Source organism: Catharus ustulatus, chromosome 14 (assembly GCF_009819885.2).
Source record: "Catharus ustulatus isolate bCatUst1 chromosome 14, bCatUst1.pri.v2, whole genome shotgun sequence".
Lineage (NCBI taxonomy): Eukaryota > Metazoa > Chordata > Aves > Passeriformes > Turdidae > Catharus > Catharus ustulatus.
Genome location: NC_046234.1, coordinates 6,241,851 through 6,260,558, shown reverse-complemented (window position 1 = coordinate 6,260,558; position 18,708 = coordinate 6,241,851). Strand labels below are relative to the sequence as shown.

Here is an 18,708-nt window from a genome sequence, read left to right as displayed (position 1 = left end):
AATCCTGTTTGTGTTTGTCACAGCCCAGGAATGTTCCACGACCTGAGCATCTTCACCCTCCAGGCAATGACAAAACAGTGTTTGCAGAGCCCCCTCGATGTTTCCTGCTCCCCACAGCCTATTTCTGCACAGAGATGTGTGAGGCACCAGGAGATGGCCCTGTTTTGTCCATATTTGTGCTCTGTTGGGTTCTAAAGCTCCCCCTAAGACAGCACACACCCAAGCCCAGCACAGCACTGGTGATGCATGGATAGAGACATACCCCTCATTGTTCTCTTTTCCTGTTTTTTGGGGTGCTGAGGAGGGGAGATAGAGCCCAAAAATGAGAGTGACAATAGATTTAACTCAAAGCTTAGCAGGCTTTGGGGCTGAGAAGTGAGAAGTTCAGCAGCAGCATGTGACAGACCCCGTTGGTGGGACATGAAATGGGCAGCAGTGCACAGAGATGCTTTGATGTGCTCCCAAAGCTTTGCAATACCTTCCCTGCTGAGCTGGAGCAGAGTTTTAATTTGGACAGTCTAGTCAATGGCAGCACAAGTGCAATGAAGCAGGAAGGAGTCCAGGATAGTGAGTTCTCTTTTCAGTTTTAGCTGTGCAGTTAGGAGTTGTGTCACTGGAGGCTGAGACAAGTGGATCTGCATAGGCAGAGTGATATTCAGAGTGCACAAAATGCGTTTGAAACAATTTGGCTCTGCTCTGGCTGAAGCTAAGTGAAGGAAGAGCACAGCAAATTAATAAGTAACACTGGAAAAGCAAACAGGAAAGGAAGTTAAAAGAATGGATTGGTCTAAGTGCTTTTGTGCTCCAAGATGACACATAAATATATACAGATTTAATTAGGAGATGGTTATTTGAAATCTCAAAGCCAACTATCAGCCTCTCACTTTCTCACAATATTTCGTTACAGCCTACTATAAAAAAGGCAGTTAATTAAAACAGATTTATTCATCCAATCATGCAGGTGTTACAATGAGACAGTGTTTCCAGAACCTGGGTATTTTTGTTCAATTTAATGGAAAGCAATAATACCATGTAGGAGGTGTCTCTGGCAGGCAAATATTCATCCTCCTTGTGCCTTGTGCCTCTGCCCTGAGCCCAGCAGGCAGCAAACACCCCTGAGGTGCCGTCCTGCATCCCAGGTGTGAGGAGGGAGGATTTTCCCCGGGATGTTGTTGGTTGCAGGGCTGCAGCTGCTGATGCTGCCTGCTCAGGCTTCCCTGAGGATTTGCAGCCCGATGCTAATGCAGTCCATGGAGTGGAGTCACCTTGAGTTATGCAAGTGCCAACCTGCTGCTGCACTGCCACAGAGATGTCCCTGCTGCTCTGAGCCATGGCAGAGCAGGTTTGGGAGCTGTGGTTGTGCTGTGTCTAACACTGCACTAACCTGAGTGGACAGCCTGGGGTTTTTGCCCCAGGGAGGGGGTGCTGCTGGATCCCACAAACCTGGGAGTATTGACCTTTCTGTGCTTTCTGGCTCTGACCCCCTGCAGAACACTGCTTTGGACCTGAGCCCTTGGAGAAGGCTCCAAATTTGAGTGATGGAGTTAAAATCACAGGTGTGCAGTTAAATAGAAGTGTGTGATTTCACATAGTGAAGGGTTTTAAATGTGAGGTTTTTGTAATATAGTAATGGGTATGGGACAAGAAGGAGGAATTTGGGTGGTGTCTCTTTCTGTGCTCATCTTCCTTCTTCATGGTTTCAGGCAGCAGTTTCTGGTTGGTCAGTCAGTGTCACACTGAGGGTCAGAGGAATTTGGTTATTGAGTTAAAAGTACAATTAATATAGGTGTTATTTCTCTATTGGACTGTTTAGCTTTAAGAGACTTTGTAACTAGCTAAGTTCAGCTCCATTTTGCTCACTTTTAGCTGGTGGCTGGAAGTGTTGCTGAACTTTCTGTACTTTAGATAAGATTTAATAAACAACCAAGCCTGAACATGAGAAAATTCATCTCCTTCATGTTTTTAATCCTGGCTCTGAGTGAAGACCGAAGAGATTTCAGACAAGCCATGAATTAAATGGTGCAAACACCACCCCATTACAGGGGTGCTGGTGTTTGTGAGCAGATCAGACTGTGGCATCTTTGGCACAAGTGCAGCATTCCCAGAGCTGTCTCTGCCCCTCGAATTCTTTTGTAGAAAGCTGAAGTCCAGAAAGAAATTTGGGAAACATACAGATAGAATTCGATTCTTTTCCCACCTGAAATGTCAGCCAAATGACATTTGTTGTCAGTCACAGTGTGACAGTCCAGAGTGTCCTGCTAAGGGTTTGCAAGGGGCCTCAGGAGCTCTCCTGAAATGCAGGGGAACTCTTGGAAGAGTCCAGATTCTTCCAGCCAGACCCCTCACTCCTGTAGCTCCCCTGGAAGGTGATCTGTGGTTTCCTGACTAAGTCAGCAGGATTATTGCTGAGCAGGTTTTTTGGCTGCAGAGGGCATCTCACAAGTGGGACACTGTTTGCTTCACCTGACCCAGCACATCCAGGGTGAGTTTGAGTGCTGCTGTCATTAAAAGCACCACAGAAAACTCAAAGTACAAATAAAGGGAAACTGGCTAATAATCCTCATATTTTAAAAAATCCCACCAAAACCAGTTCTGAGGCACAGAATGTACCCTTAGCAAAATATTTTGGTTTTGCTAAGGAAAATAAATCATCCATGACTGGGTGAGGGTGGACTGTTCTGAGACACCTCAGGGATGAAATAAAATCCAGAGTACCAGGAGGAAAAATAAAAGACTTGAGGTAGAGAAGCATCTGCAACTTGGAATCCCTCCAAATTGCACACTGTGAATAAATGGCTCCTGGAGCCTCAAGGCCTGCTTGGGGTTGGGACAAGGACTGCAGTGCCATCCTCCTGTGGCAGGAGTGTGTGGGAGGGGGCAAATTCAGCAGTGACTGCTGCAGGGTGGGATGCACAGCAGTTGCCAGGGTCAGTTGGGTCAGCAGCAAGCAGCACCTTTAATTATTTTAAATAATTAAATTATTTGAAATGAAATAAAATTAATTAAAATTAAATTAAATTAAATTAATTGTGGAGCTTGGAACAAAAAGCAGGACAGAGGAAAGAGCTGTTGTCACCATGATCATATGAGCAGAACCCATGTGGCCTTAAGCTTTCCTCCTCTTCATTGTGAAAATCCAGGGAAACCAGTGGGGGGAAAAAAAGCAAATTTATCCATCCAAGCAACAATTTACTAAGAAACACAAAATGCTTGGATTGTCCATAGGAGAGCCTTACTAAGGATCATGGAAAGAGTAAATTGCAGGAGTCTCTGATGTGTCTTTAGGAGAAATTCCTCAGTGCACAAGGATTGAATTGAGACATTTAAGAGCTGCACCAGTTCTCTCTCCAGCTAGAACACCCCCTCTCGCTAGGGCTGACAAAAGATGAGCTCCTTGCCCTGGGATCTGTGGGATGAGCAGTGGCAGCAGCATCCCTGGCTCACTGTGGGGAGAAGGAAAGTCCTTGTGCTCACAAACACAGGTGAACAGCTGGCTGTGCACTGCCTGAACTCAGGGCATGGCTGATGTCTGGAGTTTTCTGTGCTTGCCTGTTGGAAGCTGGGGAGAATGGGGCTGTTGGGCTCTGTTCTGCAGGAGAGCAGAGCTTGTGCTTGTCAGAGGTGCTTGGTGCTGGTAAAAACAACTCCACGGTGTTTGATCACCAATCAGGAAAGGTGGACCTGAGCTGCAGTTCTAGGAGGAAAGAATCAGACCTGGGCCAAAGGTAGGTGAAGAAAGCAAATAGAAAATTTAGCCCTATGCATTTAAGAGAGAATTGAAAAGAGGTCATTGGCAGCAAGATCCAGCAAAGAAAACAAAATGCAAGGGCAACTTAGAGTGCTGGAGAGGACAGGAAAGTTGGTGCTGAATCTGGCTTCCCACTGGAGAACTGTGCTGGCAAAGGTAATTAATGAGCAGGGGATGGAAATCTCAGAGAAACAGGCTGAAGAAGCTGAGGAAATTTAGACAGGCTGCAAGTACTGTAACACTAAACACAAAGCAGGTCCTTCTTCCAAACACAGGACCCAGGGAATACAACCTCAGTGCGTTGAGAAGAATTCAGCCTTAGTTCATCAGAGTAAAAAACTAGTTTTGGTTTGGTTTTTTTCATGCATATAGAGATAACTAGCTATTAAATACAAACCCATTCCTTTAGTATAGTTTCAGAAAGAAACCTGAAAAACCAAGTTTTGAGGAAATTGTGAAGCCAAATACTTTTGGTGAATCCAAATTAAGTCCTGCATGTAATTACACTAGCAGGCATGCAGGGTAAACTAAAGAGTCAAAGAATTAATTTTAGATTTGTGACAGAAGCAAGGTCAGACTCAGTATTTTAATCAGTCATGCAGTCTCTCTAGGAACCGCTCCAAATTTGAGGAAAGTCCCAATTTTCCCTTGTGATGATGCATGTAACATGTCTTCCATGGATATTATTTCTGCAGTAATTTTTGCTGTTCTTCTGTGAAAACTAGATTGTGGGTAATAAAATTTAATGGACAACGTTCAAGAATGCTAACAGCTAATTACATGAACCAGGAAATGTGTAAAACTAACCGTAGAGCTTGAAATGATGGAGCTGCACATGGTCATTATGCCAATGCCCATTGACAGAGTGAGGGGAAAAAATCCCTAGGTCTTCATTTGACATCTCTGCTAGTTGCTTGTTATACAAGCTGGGTTTAGCCCTTTGTATTTGTTTTTTAATCTGACACTTTATCTGCTTTTCTGTATCTGGAAAGTAGAGTGCTGGCATTGAAGAGGAGAGCTGTGCAGGGAAATTTATTGAAAATAGGAAGAAGCAAAAAATGAATTCTAGGAACAGAACAGGTTCCTGTCACAGCAACCAAGAGCAGTGCCTAAAAACCAGATGAGAGGAACAAACAGAAGTGCAGGTATGAAAAGCTGCTTGCCCAGAAAGGCAATGAAATAAATCCCCAGTTTGCCAGGTCACTGGGATGAGGTTGTGGGGTGGATCAAATGCTGCTGCTCAGAGTCCCAGTGAGAGTCCTGATGACTTTTCAACCCCCGAGAAGCTCTCAGGCACCTCAGGGGTGTCACCCACAGCTGTTTTGCCATGTCTGACATCTGCAGTGGTCCCTCCAGCAGTTTGCAGAGATCCTTAAATTCTGCCTGTTCCCCGTGTTTCAGTGAACACCTCAATCATAGCTCACTTCTTGTACAAGTTTTATTTATGTAGCTCCTTTTAGGTGGGGCAAAACAGCTGATGATGTCTTCAAGCACCACCCAGGTGTGGAAGTGAAAAGGATAATAAGGATGCTAAAAAGGAAAATAATGCAATCTGGTAATATTCCATCTCCTCTCCTGTATAAGGATTAGAATTGTCACCAGCAGTGATTGTGCCCCAGGATTAAACCCCTCACTGAGATGGATGGGACTGTTCAAACCTCTCTGAGCCCTTTCTTCCCTTCCAGGCTGTCTGCTAACTCCTGTATCTGTGTAAGCATCAGACACCTGAATTTTCAGACCCTTCAGAGCCATGGAGGACAGAAGCTTTCAGATGAAAAAGCAAGAGGAAACCAAAAGAAAATGAGGATTTGAAAGAACAGTGCTTGTCAGAAGAGACAAGCAGTGCATCATCACTGTACATGTGCTTCTCTTGTTTGAGGGAAAACATCAGCAGGGAAAACATCAGCAGGGAAAATATCAGCAGGGAAAACATCAGCAGGGAAAACATCAGCAAGGAGGTCTCACTCTGCACTGCAGATTGCCACGAGGGGTTCAGCTGTCACTCACTGGTTGAGGTGTGGATGGAATGAGGTTCTTTACTGCCCTGGATATTCTCTCAGAAGTTGGAAGTGTCTCCTGCTTTGCTTTCCTTAGAAAATGGGGGTGATGACACTTCCTATTTTTCAGGGCTCCCTCGGCCGGGATTTGCAGGAGGAGGGCCCTTTGAAAATAGTGCCTGTCTGGTGATATCCACTCTGCATTTCTGCCTGTAGCCACAGTTATGACTGTGCTTAAATGAAGTTCTCGAGTGTGCAGCACATTTTCTCAGCTGATTTTAAGCTCAGCGTGGCAGTAATGGAGGTGTCTTGCAGCAGAGAAGCTTCAGCAGGCCTTGGCTGTTAAGTAGGCCTGTAGAGAAATGCATTTCTCCTCTGCCAAAAGTGGTGTTAAATTGGTGGCTGCTTTATTGGATTGAGTCAAAGGGATCCTCTGTCTCTCCAAGTGAACAAGGGTGGATGATATCTAGCTGGAATAATTTAATGGACTTCCAAAACTGCCTTCATGGAGAACACCAGTGATGCTTCTGCTCTGTGCTGGCTGAGTGATGCCACCCTTTATTTTAACTTTATAAATAGCAGAGCAGGCAATCCCTGAAGTGTGTGTGCTTGAGTCAGTGCACAAAATGCCACTGTCTACCAGACCTGCTACCAGAGCAGAGCACAGACACATCCCTTGCTGCAAGGATCATAATGGGGCTTTTTCCAGCCAGGAAAGGACTTCAGAGGAGCTGCAGTGGCCTGCAGAGAAGATCTGGCATCCCCAAATGAAGCAGCTCCCAGGAGATGCCCATGGCCCCAAGCCTGACAGAGCTCAGGGAGTGTTTGGATAAGGCTGTCAGGGTGGGATTTTTGGGATGTCTGTGCAGGACCAGGGGTTGGAATGGTTGATCTTTGTGGGTCCCTTCCAACTCAGGATGTTCCATGACTCTGTGTTTCTGTGATTCTGTGATTCTAGCACTGCCAAGACCCATTTCTCCCCTCTCTGTCCCACATCTCAAATCTGCAAACTTAAAGTTAGGAGATTTTTAAACCCAGAGAATTTGGGACACTTTCTGTCTGGTTTCTGCATCAATGAAGTTCACTCTGTGACTCACACTCTTTACTTCACACCCCAGAGGCTAGAAACTTTTTTTTTTCCCTTTCCCCCAGGAGAACACATTCTCATATAATTATTGAACTCCCCAAAGCTGAGGGCTGAAAATAAACCCCAGCAAGTGTGGCTAGACTCCCAGGGAAGTGACAAGCATGGCATGACTGCAATGTAGTCTAGTCGTGCAGACTGTGAGCAGTTAGGGGAGCACTCAAGCCTGGGGAAAGCTGCTCTCCTGGGGTGAAGCAGCTCCTTGGTACTGCTGAGAGTGATGCTGCTTGCATGGGCTGCTCCTTGGCGTGTGTGCTTTATCCTCCATCTCAATCTTAATGCCAAAACAGTTGCTTTCAGAGTCACTTTAGAGCCACTTTGCAGACAGTGCGGTGCTGCTCCCTTGGCAGAGATCAGTATCTTGTGAGCCATCTGTCCTGTAAGAAACAATGCTGCCTTGTCAGGGAGAGGGTGAGAACGAGATCCTACACGGTGTAATCTGCGATTTAGCAGCTCCACACAGACATTCAGGAACGACTGGCAGCATAAAAAGCACAGCTTTTATCAGGAGTGCAGAGATAGGAAGGAACCCCAAGGAGCCAGGGATGTTCTGCAGGTAGTTGTTTGGGTAAATGAAGCAAACAGCAGATTTCTTCTTTGCAGGTTCAGTGCTCACCATCCCTTTTATGTGCAGTAAATCACAATTTTGGTGCATTACCTGACCTATGGTTTAGGTAGAAAGCAGGAAAGCATAAACCAGGTGTGCAGAGCAATGCTCAGGGAGAGCAAAGGAGAATTTGGTGAATTGTGGTTGCATGAGGAGCAGAGACACACATTGTCTCCTGTCTCATTCCTGTGCCAGAGCTGCATCTCTCCTGCCTGGCAGAGGTGTCTGAGGGATGCACAGAGCACAGGAGGGGACAGAGCTCTGTGGCACCCCAGGATCTCCCAGCAGGTTCCAGACACTGGTGGTGAGGATGGATGGAAGGGAGCAGGGCAAGGAGCCTTTACAGAGCCTTGGAGGGGAGACATCAGCTCCAGGAGAGGAAAAGAAAACTGGTGGAGACATCTGAGGTAATTACCACCTTGGGGTGATTTTCATTTAACTGTGAGATCTTCCTCCCAACAGAGGTCAGACAGAAAAGGAGAAAGTGAGGCTGTATCAGAAGAGACCTGAGAGGGAGGAGAAAGGAGAAAGGGAGGACAGGAAACCTCCTCAAGAGAAAAAGTAATGCCTTGGACTGGTCTGTGAATCCAAAAGCTAAGACAGACCCCAGGGGCAAGGTATTTGTTAACTGTTTTCTTTTTAAGGTTTGCAGAACATTAATATTTTAAGTAGTTTATTCTTCATTAGCATAATTAAGAATACATAAGTCTAAACTCAGTGAAAACAGAATTAACAAATTAGCAGGTGCAGGAATTTGGAAGCGAGAGGTTTGGGAAAACAGAGCTTGCAAATGTCGGAATTAAGCAGAGCAGGGAAATCGTGCCAAGCCTTATTTATGGATTTGTGCATTTCCTCTGCCTAGGCCCACTCCTGCAGCCAAAGGAATGCAGCTCAATTTAAACATGAACCCCCTGCAGTTCTACTGTAGCTGAGCCTGAACCCCAGAGCACACAAAATAAAATTCTTCTGAAGAGAAGCTGATGAGCCTCGTCTCAGATGTCTCTTGAAAGCTGAGGTGTCTTGAATCAACACTTAACTGAACAGGGAAGCAAACTGCAAAATTAAATCCAGAAGAAAATGGAAGGAAATTTTAGAATAGTATCTTGATGAAGGATAACAGAAAAAAGCAGTGACATTACGGTATAGTGCAGACAAGGGTTGGGGAGGGAAAAAAGGCATCCTATGCCCATGTGAGAAATTCCCCTTAGGAAGACCAAGAACTGATTTCCAAGATAATGCCCTGCAGATTTTTCAATGTGTGACAGTGTAGCCCTGTGGCTAAAAAAAACCCCACCAAAAAACTTAAAAATATGTTATTTCCCTGTTAATATGGGACATTTCTAGTTTTTATCATCACTTTCATGGGATGAAACTACCGCACTCCAGATGGCTCTGGCTCTGGGCTTGTCTCAACAGGCACCAAAGAACTGTTACACCTATTAAATTATAGGTATATAATATATAGGTGTGTCTGTATTTATGGGGTATCCTGCCCCATTATCACTTGCTGTCACAAGGATGAAACAAAAAACTTCTATAACTGCAGATTTCCAGCCCATACAGCATGAGGATGAATGCTGTCTGTCCTTTTAAAAGGACTTTAGGTCTGTGGCTCAAAAGATCAGGATGTTACTGCTGTTGGTAGCCAAAGGGCACAATGTAAGTATGGCAGAGATTAAGGAATAATGTGGATACTCCTACAAATCTCTGACCCAAATCTCTGACTTTACTGGAATGATCTGGAGGTTGAATAAGCAAGTTTTATACTGCAGTTGTTATTCAGGAACCTTTTAGGGCATTAGTGGAAGCAAAAACCTGATCCTATGCATTCCTTCACTTGGAAGCAGTATAGCAGTGTGACTCCTCTCCCAAGCTGCTTTATGTCTGTGCAGCATTTTTGGTGTCTTTTGGATTTGCCTGCTTAGTACTCTTGAGAGCAACATTTTTCCACTTAAAATGAATGTGTTTTTACTGCCTGCAGCCTTTCTGTGGGTCTTCAAAAACTGTCCAGTCTGCACTTCTGCACTTCTAGGCTCTTTCCTGAGCTCCCTTAATGAACCAGGATTTGGCTTTGCTTCTTTATTTTATCTGCAGACTATTCTGTTTATTATCACTGTCAGGAGGAGCTCCTCACTCTTTCTTTCCATGAAGATTTCTCTGTTCTGGATTTCCACCTTCCCATAAAGCACCAGCTGAGGCAGTTGTTTTGTCCAGGGACTGTGAAGGATGTGATGACCAGGGCTGACTTGTGCAAAACCGCGACTGAGACAAACTGAGGCTGCCCTGCAATCTGTCATGCTCGCTCTCCATCCTTCCAAAACACATTCAGAGAGACCTTTTGCTTGTGGAAATGTTTCTCTTTCTCAGCTTTACAGCCATCTGCAGGGTTTGGTGGTGAGGTGTGTCTGAACTAGGCAGGATCCAACGTGGTGAGGAAGCTGCATGGGAAGAGGACTGTGAGCTGCATTGTCTGCAGCTGCTGAGGGAGATGCAATCTCCCCACACCTATATTTGAACCAGTCCTGTGCTGTATTTAAATCAGTCACCTGCTCTAACTACAGATATTTTGATTTTTCAGATTTTTCTTCCTCTTGTCTGGAAGCCCCTAAAAAAAAAACCCACAATTTTTATTTTTTTTTTCTCTTGTGAAGGTTTTTGAACGGGGAAATGTCTGGAAGTTTGTTCCCTTTCCACAGAGTGCAGGTACCCAGTGACTGCCAGGCACCCTCGTGGGAGCAGGGGGGCTGCTCCTTGCTCACCCAGTACTCCCTGTTTGGCCCCATTTTGGGAAATATAAATGGTGTGCTTGCTCCTCATGGGGCACAGATTCCTTGTCTTCCTGTCCCCAGTGTTCTACAGATGCAATGAATTTGGCTTTTAATCTTCTGAATTTACCACGGCTCAGAATTTAACTTGAGAAAGAGAATTCACAGGTTTTGCACTTTTTCATACCCAAAAGGTGCTGCAGGTGAACAGAGTATTGTCTAAAAAAGCCCTTTTTTTTGCAACTGGGAAACTTTTGAGAATTGAACACATGAGTTTGCCTCTTCCTCCCAAGAACCTCCAGTCAGATTTGAATGACAGAATTGGGAACAAGCCCAAAAGGGAGCCAGAGGTGGAGTTCCTGCAGCACAGTAACCCTGGGGGCTCAGAGCAGGGGCTGCAGGTGATGGATGCTCCACGTGCTGGCTCTGACTCTATTTTTACACAGGTGACAATGAAAACACCCAGCAGAGCTTGTTCAGAAATGGGAACTGATAGCCACTGATAAATCCACTGGGTGAGAAAAAAGAGCCTGAACTGTCTCTGTTGGTAGTTCAGAGCTTGCTGCCACTGCCTTTTCCTCCCATGGCCACTGTGCCATCATCTGGACTTCTCCCTCCTACCTGGGTGGGTCCCTTGCACTTCCAGCCAGGCTGAGGCAGGTCTGACAGTCCTCACAGCTCTCCCCAAATCCATGCTCCCAGATTATCTTGCTGATTGAAGAAATGATTGAAGAAATGATGAGCCAGAGCGGGAACAAGCAAAAAAAACCAAAAAAACCAAAAAAACAAAAAACAAAACCAAAAACCCCAAATTCTCTTGTTCAGTGGCTGCAGCAGGCAGAGATTACAAGCAGCAGGCACAGAAGCACTGGACACAGGCTGGAGATGATAATGATGCCATGCTACATTAGCGCTGCATTAGCAGATAAAACAACAGGGCAGCGTGCTTGACAGTATTTCTCAGTTCAGTTGACATCTCTTTTTTGTGGAAAATGAATACATAGCCCATCTCAAACAAGTAGGGGACAGAGCAATGACGTCAGACAGGCAAAATGAGCTTTCTGTTCTGCCTGCATTTGTAAAGATATGTACTGTGAATATATTCTAGGGCATTTTTTTTTAATCTTCTCACAATGGTACATTTTTATTTATTACCACCTGCATGATGGCTGTGTGGCAAGAAGTGGGAGAAATGCAGACTGTAAATACTTTATTATAATAGTAGCTAAAAGCATGTTCTGCAGCCATTCCATCACTAGGAACTCATTTTAATCATTTTAGTAGCCCAGACTGATTTCTGTTGAGGTAATATGAAATATTCCATGGCTGGGTCAGTACTTCCCCCTCCTGCTGCCTCCCAAAGGGGAGCTTTGTGTTTGGCTCTTCACCAGAGGCTTTTTCTGCCATCCTTCCCAAAGTTGTGTCTTGCTTTGCAGCTCCTGCACCTCTGCTTCCTTCTTGCAGGTGCAGGGATAACTCCTCTGGTTGTTTTTTTATTGCAGAGCTGCTCTCCACATTCCCAGCCCAGGCTGAGGAGCTGGGCTGAAATTTTAGCATTGTTATCACCCCATTCATGCCATGTGAAAGTCTCCTGGGCAAATGTCCACCTGCAGCCCATCCCTGGGGTGCATCAAAGCACAAGAACCCATCCCTGAACATGCAGGAGGCTTGAGGGAGCCCGAAGCATTTGAGACTTCTGCTCAGGCCTGGCTGTCTGCAGCCCAAATTCTCCACCCATGAGTTATGCTCTGCCTGGAAAGGAGATGTAGAGAACATCCTGTTGCAAAGGGAGCTTGCTTATCTTTGAACAGAACGAGCCAGGTGAATGCTCCGTGCTTTGCAAGAGGACACAAGCTGAAGCTTCCAGCAAGGAGCGTATATATATATATATAAAAAAATATATAAAAATATTAAAAATATATATAAAGCACATAGAGACGTATAAAACCACGTATATATATCCCCATATGCAGTTGGCCATGACTCATCAATCGATATGCAGCGGAAGAGACTTCTACCAAAGAGCTGTCCTTTCCAAATCAAACATATACATCTTTGATAATTGTCACCCTCCCCAGGAAGTTAAGATTTGCAGTTGGGACTTGACTCAAATTGTGACATTTTGCGTTGCTGGCGAAGAATTTTCTTCTGGCGTCTGTAAACTTTGTAATCTGAAGTTTGAGGTTGTCTTCCTTGACGAACACTTCTGGGTTGGAAGGTTCTGTTCTGTACCCCAGGGAATTTATGGGTTCTTCACTAGGCCTGGAGTGATGATGAGCGAAAAAACAATTTATAGGGAATTTTTCTCTGCGTCTTCTAAGGACATCCCCACTGTGAATCACGGACAACTGCAGCCTTGCATTTTTATCACATATGCTATTAGTGCTCTTCCTTTCTCTCATGTTGGGCAGTGAAAATGGATTACTCATCCCCAATTTTATTAGCTGTCGGTTTCTCATTTTTGTGTTGTACTGCTGCCCTGCAAATTTTGGACAGCACTTATTCCAGTCAGTGATATTTTTTATATAACTTATGAGGTGGATATAAACTTTCTGAGATTGTGGGGCTTTAGCTAAAAGGAATTTACACAGCCATAGAACCAGAAGGTCGCTGCAATTTTATAATTTTAAAACACGTCTGAGGTCATACATTTATTCAGTCTCAGTCATGGCTCTCTTTGCATTTAAAGGCATCAGGAAAATCTTCTGCTTCTGGTGATGAGAGGCATCATGAGAGGCAGTGAGACTTAGGGTTGTAATCTGGTTCCCACTGAAGTCCATGGAAAAAGCAATTTTCTGGAACAAGAGGGTATCTTTGCAGAAGGAAGGGAACTGCAGAACGTTACAAAGTCAGTTTTATTTCCTCATACTGTGCTCAGCCAGGCATTGTTAGTAAATAAGATCTAGAGCACTTAAAAGAGGGATCCAATCACAAATCCAACTGGTCCATTAACTACATGTAATATTATTTACCTAAGTGGCCCTTCTGGACTATTTCATAGCTCAGGTTTATAACCTTTTTTTAAAAGATCAATAGTCCTGAGCAGGCAGTGTGAGCACGTTGAAAGTCAGGCCATTTTTGCAGTTATGGGCCATGATTTCCAGACCTGGAGTCCAGATTAGAATTGCAGAAGGAGGAAAATGCTCTCCCTGAAACACTAAAAAGAAGAAACAGCCTTGGCAAGAGGGATGGGGGGAAGCAATGAAGCAAGGTGTGTTGCAAGGGATCAGTTCTTTGATGGAGCTGATACAACTGGAAAATTCAGGTGGCTTTTCCAGCACATAAACCCTTCCCAGTGTGAGAGAGAAGGTGTAGTGGCATTTAAAGCCACCCAGGGAGTTTTGCTGAGTTCTGCTGGTGTGAGGGAACACCCAGCTCTGCTCTGGCAGCTGGAGGGGCTTTGTTGGCTGCTCTCAGGTGTGACAGAGTCCCAGCAAGGGGGAAAGGTAACTCTGCTGCTGGTCCTGTGTCCAAGATCCCTGATGGATTAGCTCCTCAGGCTGTCAGATGCTCAAGTCAGCTGGAGCTAAATTCAATACCCCAGAGTCTCCTGCATCTGTTACAGAGGGAGCTCAGCCACCAGGAGCTGAGCTTTTCCACCTCTCAATCAGCTTATGAGGGTGATGAAAGCAAATAAAATGCAGGAAGGTCCTGTTTTATAATGGGTGATACATGGCTGTAAACTGGCTGTGGCTGCCTCCCCTTCAGTTCTGCTCATCTCATTTCATCCAGGTCACTCTGACTCCCCACTGAGACAGGGGAGTGTGGGAGTGTGTGAAGTGGGAGCTGAGGGATGGCTCAGCTCCTAACAGACCCTAAAAACTCCTTGTAGCGACAACTCATGGCAAAAAAGGCAGAAACTTTCCTTCCCCAATCCAGGCTAGCTGTTCCTGCCAGGTAGGGCTGCTTTTCAGGGGCTAAAAACTCTGATTTCTTGTGGCAGGAAAGAAAAGGCTTGGAGATTGGGACTGATAATTCAGGGAGAGAGAGGTGATAGAGCCCAAACTGAGTGCTAAGTCCTCCTGCCTGTATCTTGAGTAGTTGCTCTATTTCTCTTGTTGTGGTTCTCTTGTTTTCTCCACCTGTTTGTGGTGCAGGTGTCACCACTGCATTAGCCAGCCACTGGATATTGTCTGAGGCATCTGCAGTCAGGCATAGGCTGGGAAGAATTTTCCTTGCCCCAAATAGTAACCCAAGTAGCAGAAAATGCCTCTCTGTGAAGGGAATTCATATGGAAAACACGTGTTTTCAGGCTCTCTGCACCAATTCCAAGATTTTAGTGTGGCTGTGTTTCTATTTTTGCTACCTTCCAGGAATGTTCTGCTGTTTCTCTCTAGGCAGCATCTGTGCATCACCTTCCCTTTCTCTTACCTGGATTTCATCAATGTTTTTGTAATTTTTAATTGTTAAGCAGGAGACAGGACCAGTCTGGTAAACACAGGTGTTTAGGGCACATCAGGATTGTCTGCTTCACCAAGAGGTGCTGTCCCTGGGAGACTGGTGGTGCTGAGTGGTGACAGCTGGAGCAGGGATCTTGTGCTCATTCATTCCATCCACAGCTTTGACTGATGCTTTGTTAAATAATTTTGTCTGACAAAGACATCAGGTTTGGAGGGTCTGTCTGTAAATTGTGCTGGATCCCTGGCTGAGGGGCAGCTCCACAAATAAAGGTTCTGCTGAAATCCTCCATGAACTGCAGGCAGATGTTTTTATTATTTTCTTTAAATCCTGCCTGCTATTATTTCCAAACCCAGTCAGCAGCACGTGTTTGTAAGGTTGTGCAGGTGTTGGCATGAGAGGAATTCAGGAAGATCAATAATTTTGTGAGTCTTTCCTGTTTGGTTTTATTGCAGCTTCCTATATGCTTGAGGTATTAACATTATTAGCTTTCTTTGGACTGGGGTTGTAGTGGGAGATGAGATCTCACTGAGGAGTTAAGATACTTGAAGCTTTCTTTTCTTTCTACTAAACTGTTGGGAAGGAAAGGGATCCAACACTGGCGTGATGTTTCATAAGGTGACATTTGTTATAACTCATTGCAAATGTTACTCACCATCTACAAAACGTCCAATTAAACTAAAGAGCAGTGAAAAATATCCAATTCCACTTTAGCAGCTGCACTTGTTGCCAGAATCCCTCAGGTTTTTTTGGAGCCAGCAGATTCCCCCAGGAGACCTCTGCACAGTGACTGCTGTCCTCTGGCACCAGTCCCACTGGTTGGTGTTCCCTGCTCCCATCAGCCAGACTGTCACACAAGGACAACATTTCCCTTCCCATTTGGGTTTGTCCTCACTTTCCCAAAGATCTCTTTGGTCTTCTTAGTTGTTACCAGACCTGTGCTGCATCCTTCTGTCTCCTGTCAGTGTTTCAGTGGGAATTAGCTGGATCCCAGAGGAATGCTGTTTGCAAAACCAAAATTTGAGGTTCACCTGTGATTCTTGGTGCTTTGGAAAATCAGAGTATTTGGTTCTACATGCAGTTTATTGACACTTGAAGCTTCTGAGTCACTGAGATTCTTCCTTAGTTCTAAAAGCTTTAGTAGCATAATGTTCCTGTAGAAAATAAGCCAATGTATTTATGGTTTCTATTCAGATTATGGGTCCTTTTGCCTCCAGTGCCTCTGTGTGTGTGCTGAGGTTGAATCACTGTGGTTCTGCCTGTGCAGAGAGGCACGTGTGAGCAGTGTGACAGCATCTCTGGCTAGGTACCAACCACAGACTTCTCCTCTCTTGGAGGAGAGCGGGATCCTGGGCGAGCACATTCCCCGAGGTGCCAAACGGGCTGGTGCAGCTCCCTGGCTCCCCAGGAAGTTCACAGATGCAGCTTTGCTGTCTGCTACAGCCACCCACTGCTCTGCAGTGTCAGCTGGGCTGGAGCTCAGATCCACCCACTCTGGGAAGGCAGAAATGCAGCCGGGCTCTGTGAGCACCAGGGCTGGTGCCTGCAGAGCCCCAGGTCTGCTCTGCAGCCAGCACAGCCTCCTCCTCATTACCAGCACCTCCTTTTCCCCAGGACAGGGCACTACAATGGACCAAAACTCTGGCTAATTTGCTGCAGGAAGCTGCTAAGTTTTGGGCAAGAAGATGGGATAAGTCACCCAATTAGTTAGAGCTGCTGGTGGCCCCTGGTGCTGACCTGGTGTCATTTGTGAAAGCTGAGCAGAGGTAGACAAGCTGGATTCCTTTTTTCCTTACCTGTGAATATCCAGCCCATGTTTCCTGTGATTCCAGTCACCTGCTGGCATCTTTGAGGCGTGGGAAGGAACCTCAATTCACTCAGTTTGCTGCATTTGTTCCAGGGCAGGATTTACTTCTCATTTTCCTAGACCACAAAACAACATCACTGCCTTTGGAGAGCAAGGGTGGGAGCTTTCTACATCCGCCTGTCTTTAGCTCCTATTTATAAATGAGGAGAGTGAGAAAAAATGTTTAAAAACATGCAAGCTTTAAAAATAAAACCGTGACCTAGTCAAAGAGTAAACACTAGAGAAAAATAAAAGACTGTTTTAGGAGACGGAAGCAGAGAAGCAGCAGCAAAAATGTTCAAAGTTAATCTATTACCGTAAAGAGGAAGGTGTAAATCAGCAGCTTCCATCACTGACAGTTCAGAGATGCTGGCTTAGCAGTGGAAAAAGAGGAAATAAAAAGAACTATGAGTGGGAAATAAAGCAAAGATGAGAAATCCACCTATTTGCATGTGATAGATTACCCATAAACATCAAGATCACACTTCTGACCAGACAAAAGACATCAATGGTGTAGTGTTTAAACAAGACAAAAAATTATACTGAGTTTCTGTCCTTGTGAGTAGTGGTGCCACCTTTATGCTCTAAGGTGGGTTTGCTCAGGGGTGGTTAAGAATACAACATCTTTAAAAGGGATGGGGAGCTTCTGCTGTGATGGCCCTTTGGGAATTTTCCTGTGAGGCTGTGCTGTCACTGATGCCTGGTTCTCCTCCCTCACAGCTTGCCTGGTCACTATGAACCATGGCCCAGCTATACTACAAAAAAGTCAACTTCTCCCCGTACCGAGACCGGATCCCACTGCAGATCGTGCGGGCGGAGGCAGAGCTCTCGTCGGAGGAGAAAGCTTACCTCAGTGCCGTGGAGAAAGGAGACTATGCCAGTGTGAAACATGCCCTGCAGGAGGCAGAGATCTACTACAACATCAACATCAACTGCATGGATCCTCTGGGTCGCAGTGCCCTCCTCATAGCCATAGAGAATGAGAATCTGGAGATCATGGAGCTGCTGCTGAGCCACAGCGTCTACGTGGGGGATGCTCTGCTCTACGCCATCCGGAAGGAGGTGGTGGGAGCTGTGGAGCTGCTGCTCAATTACAGGAAGCCCAGTGGTGAAAAACAGGTTGGTTGAGTGTTCCTGTTCAGTTCACAGAATTCACAGAATTCACTGAATCACTGGGTTGGAAGAGACCTTCAAGATCATCGAGTCCAACCCAGCCCTAACACCTCAACTAGACCATGGCACCAAGTGCCACATCCAGTCTTTTTTAAACACATCCAGCGATGGTGACTCCACCACCTCCCTGGGCAGTAATTCCAGTACTTTATCACTCTTTCTGTGAAACACTTTTTTGTAATACCCAACCTGATTTTCCCTTGCTGCAGCTTGAGACTGTGTCCTCTGGTTCTGTCAGTGCTGCCTGGAGAGAGAGACCAACAGTTCTGAGATGTTACCCTGCCTTAGCAAAGTGCTGCTGCTCAGAGCAAAGCCCTTGATGCTTTAAATGCCCAGAGCAGACCTGTTTGGATGGTAATTCTCCAGCCTGAGCAAACATGTTCTGCCTGACTTAAACACTCAGTTTTTTCTCTTTCACTCAGTGTTTTTTCCATGCCCACAGTATTTGTGGACACACTGATTTATAGGTTGATTTATAGACAAGCACTTTCTAAAGGAATTTGTGGCTCTCTGAAATTATATTACAATCTGTAAATATGAACTATTGCCACGCTGTTGTGCTGATATTAAGTGGAATTGCTTTTCATAAGTAAATCCTGAAAGCACACAAGCTTATTTACAACTGCAAGCAAGCAAACAGTCTGCTGGGTTTCAGTCCTTTGCTGTAGTGCAGACAGATCATCTTGGTCTCCCTCTCCAGAGAGCTCCAGGGCAGAAATGCTGAGGCAGGACATAACTCACAGCTCTGACTTGCAGGAAGGATCTTTAGCTGCAAAGCTAAGTTACATAAGGATCCTTGTGGAAAAACCACCCAGTCTGAATCCCATCACTTTGTCACCTATTGCACTACCCCAACTGTTTTTTCTGGTTTTCTTCTTCTCATTTTTAAGCACTACTGCCAATAACTAGAATAATTTATATCCCTTGCTGACCACTGATAATTTTTGCATATTCACTGCTTAGAAAGGAACATCCAAAACTTGGATAATCCTTATATATTGAACCTCCTTTTGAAGGGAACACATCCCCC

General features: G+C 45.2%; 1 protein-coding gene across 2 annotated transcripts in view; it reads left to right on the top strand.

Annotated features, from left to right (window-relative positions):
* Window positions 1–18,708, top strand: part of TRPC5 (transient receptor potential cation channel subfamily C member 5) — a 92,375-nt gene that overhangs the window by 9,918 nt on the left and 63,749 nt on the right. For both annotated transcript variants that reach the window (XM_033072306.1, XM_033072307.2), the window contains exon 2: window positions 17,226–17,624. In XM_033072306.1, the coding sequence (XP_032928197.1) occupies window positions 17,247–17,624 (378 nt within the window). In that variant the 5' untranslated portion in view covers window positions 17,226–17,246. The remainder of the gene's footprint in view (window positions 1–17,225; window positions 17,625–18,708) is intronic.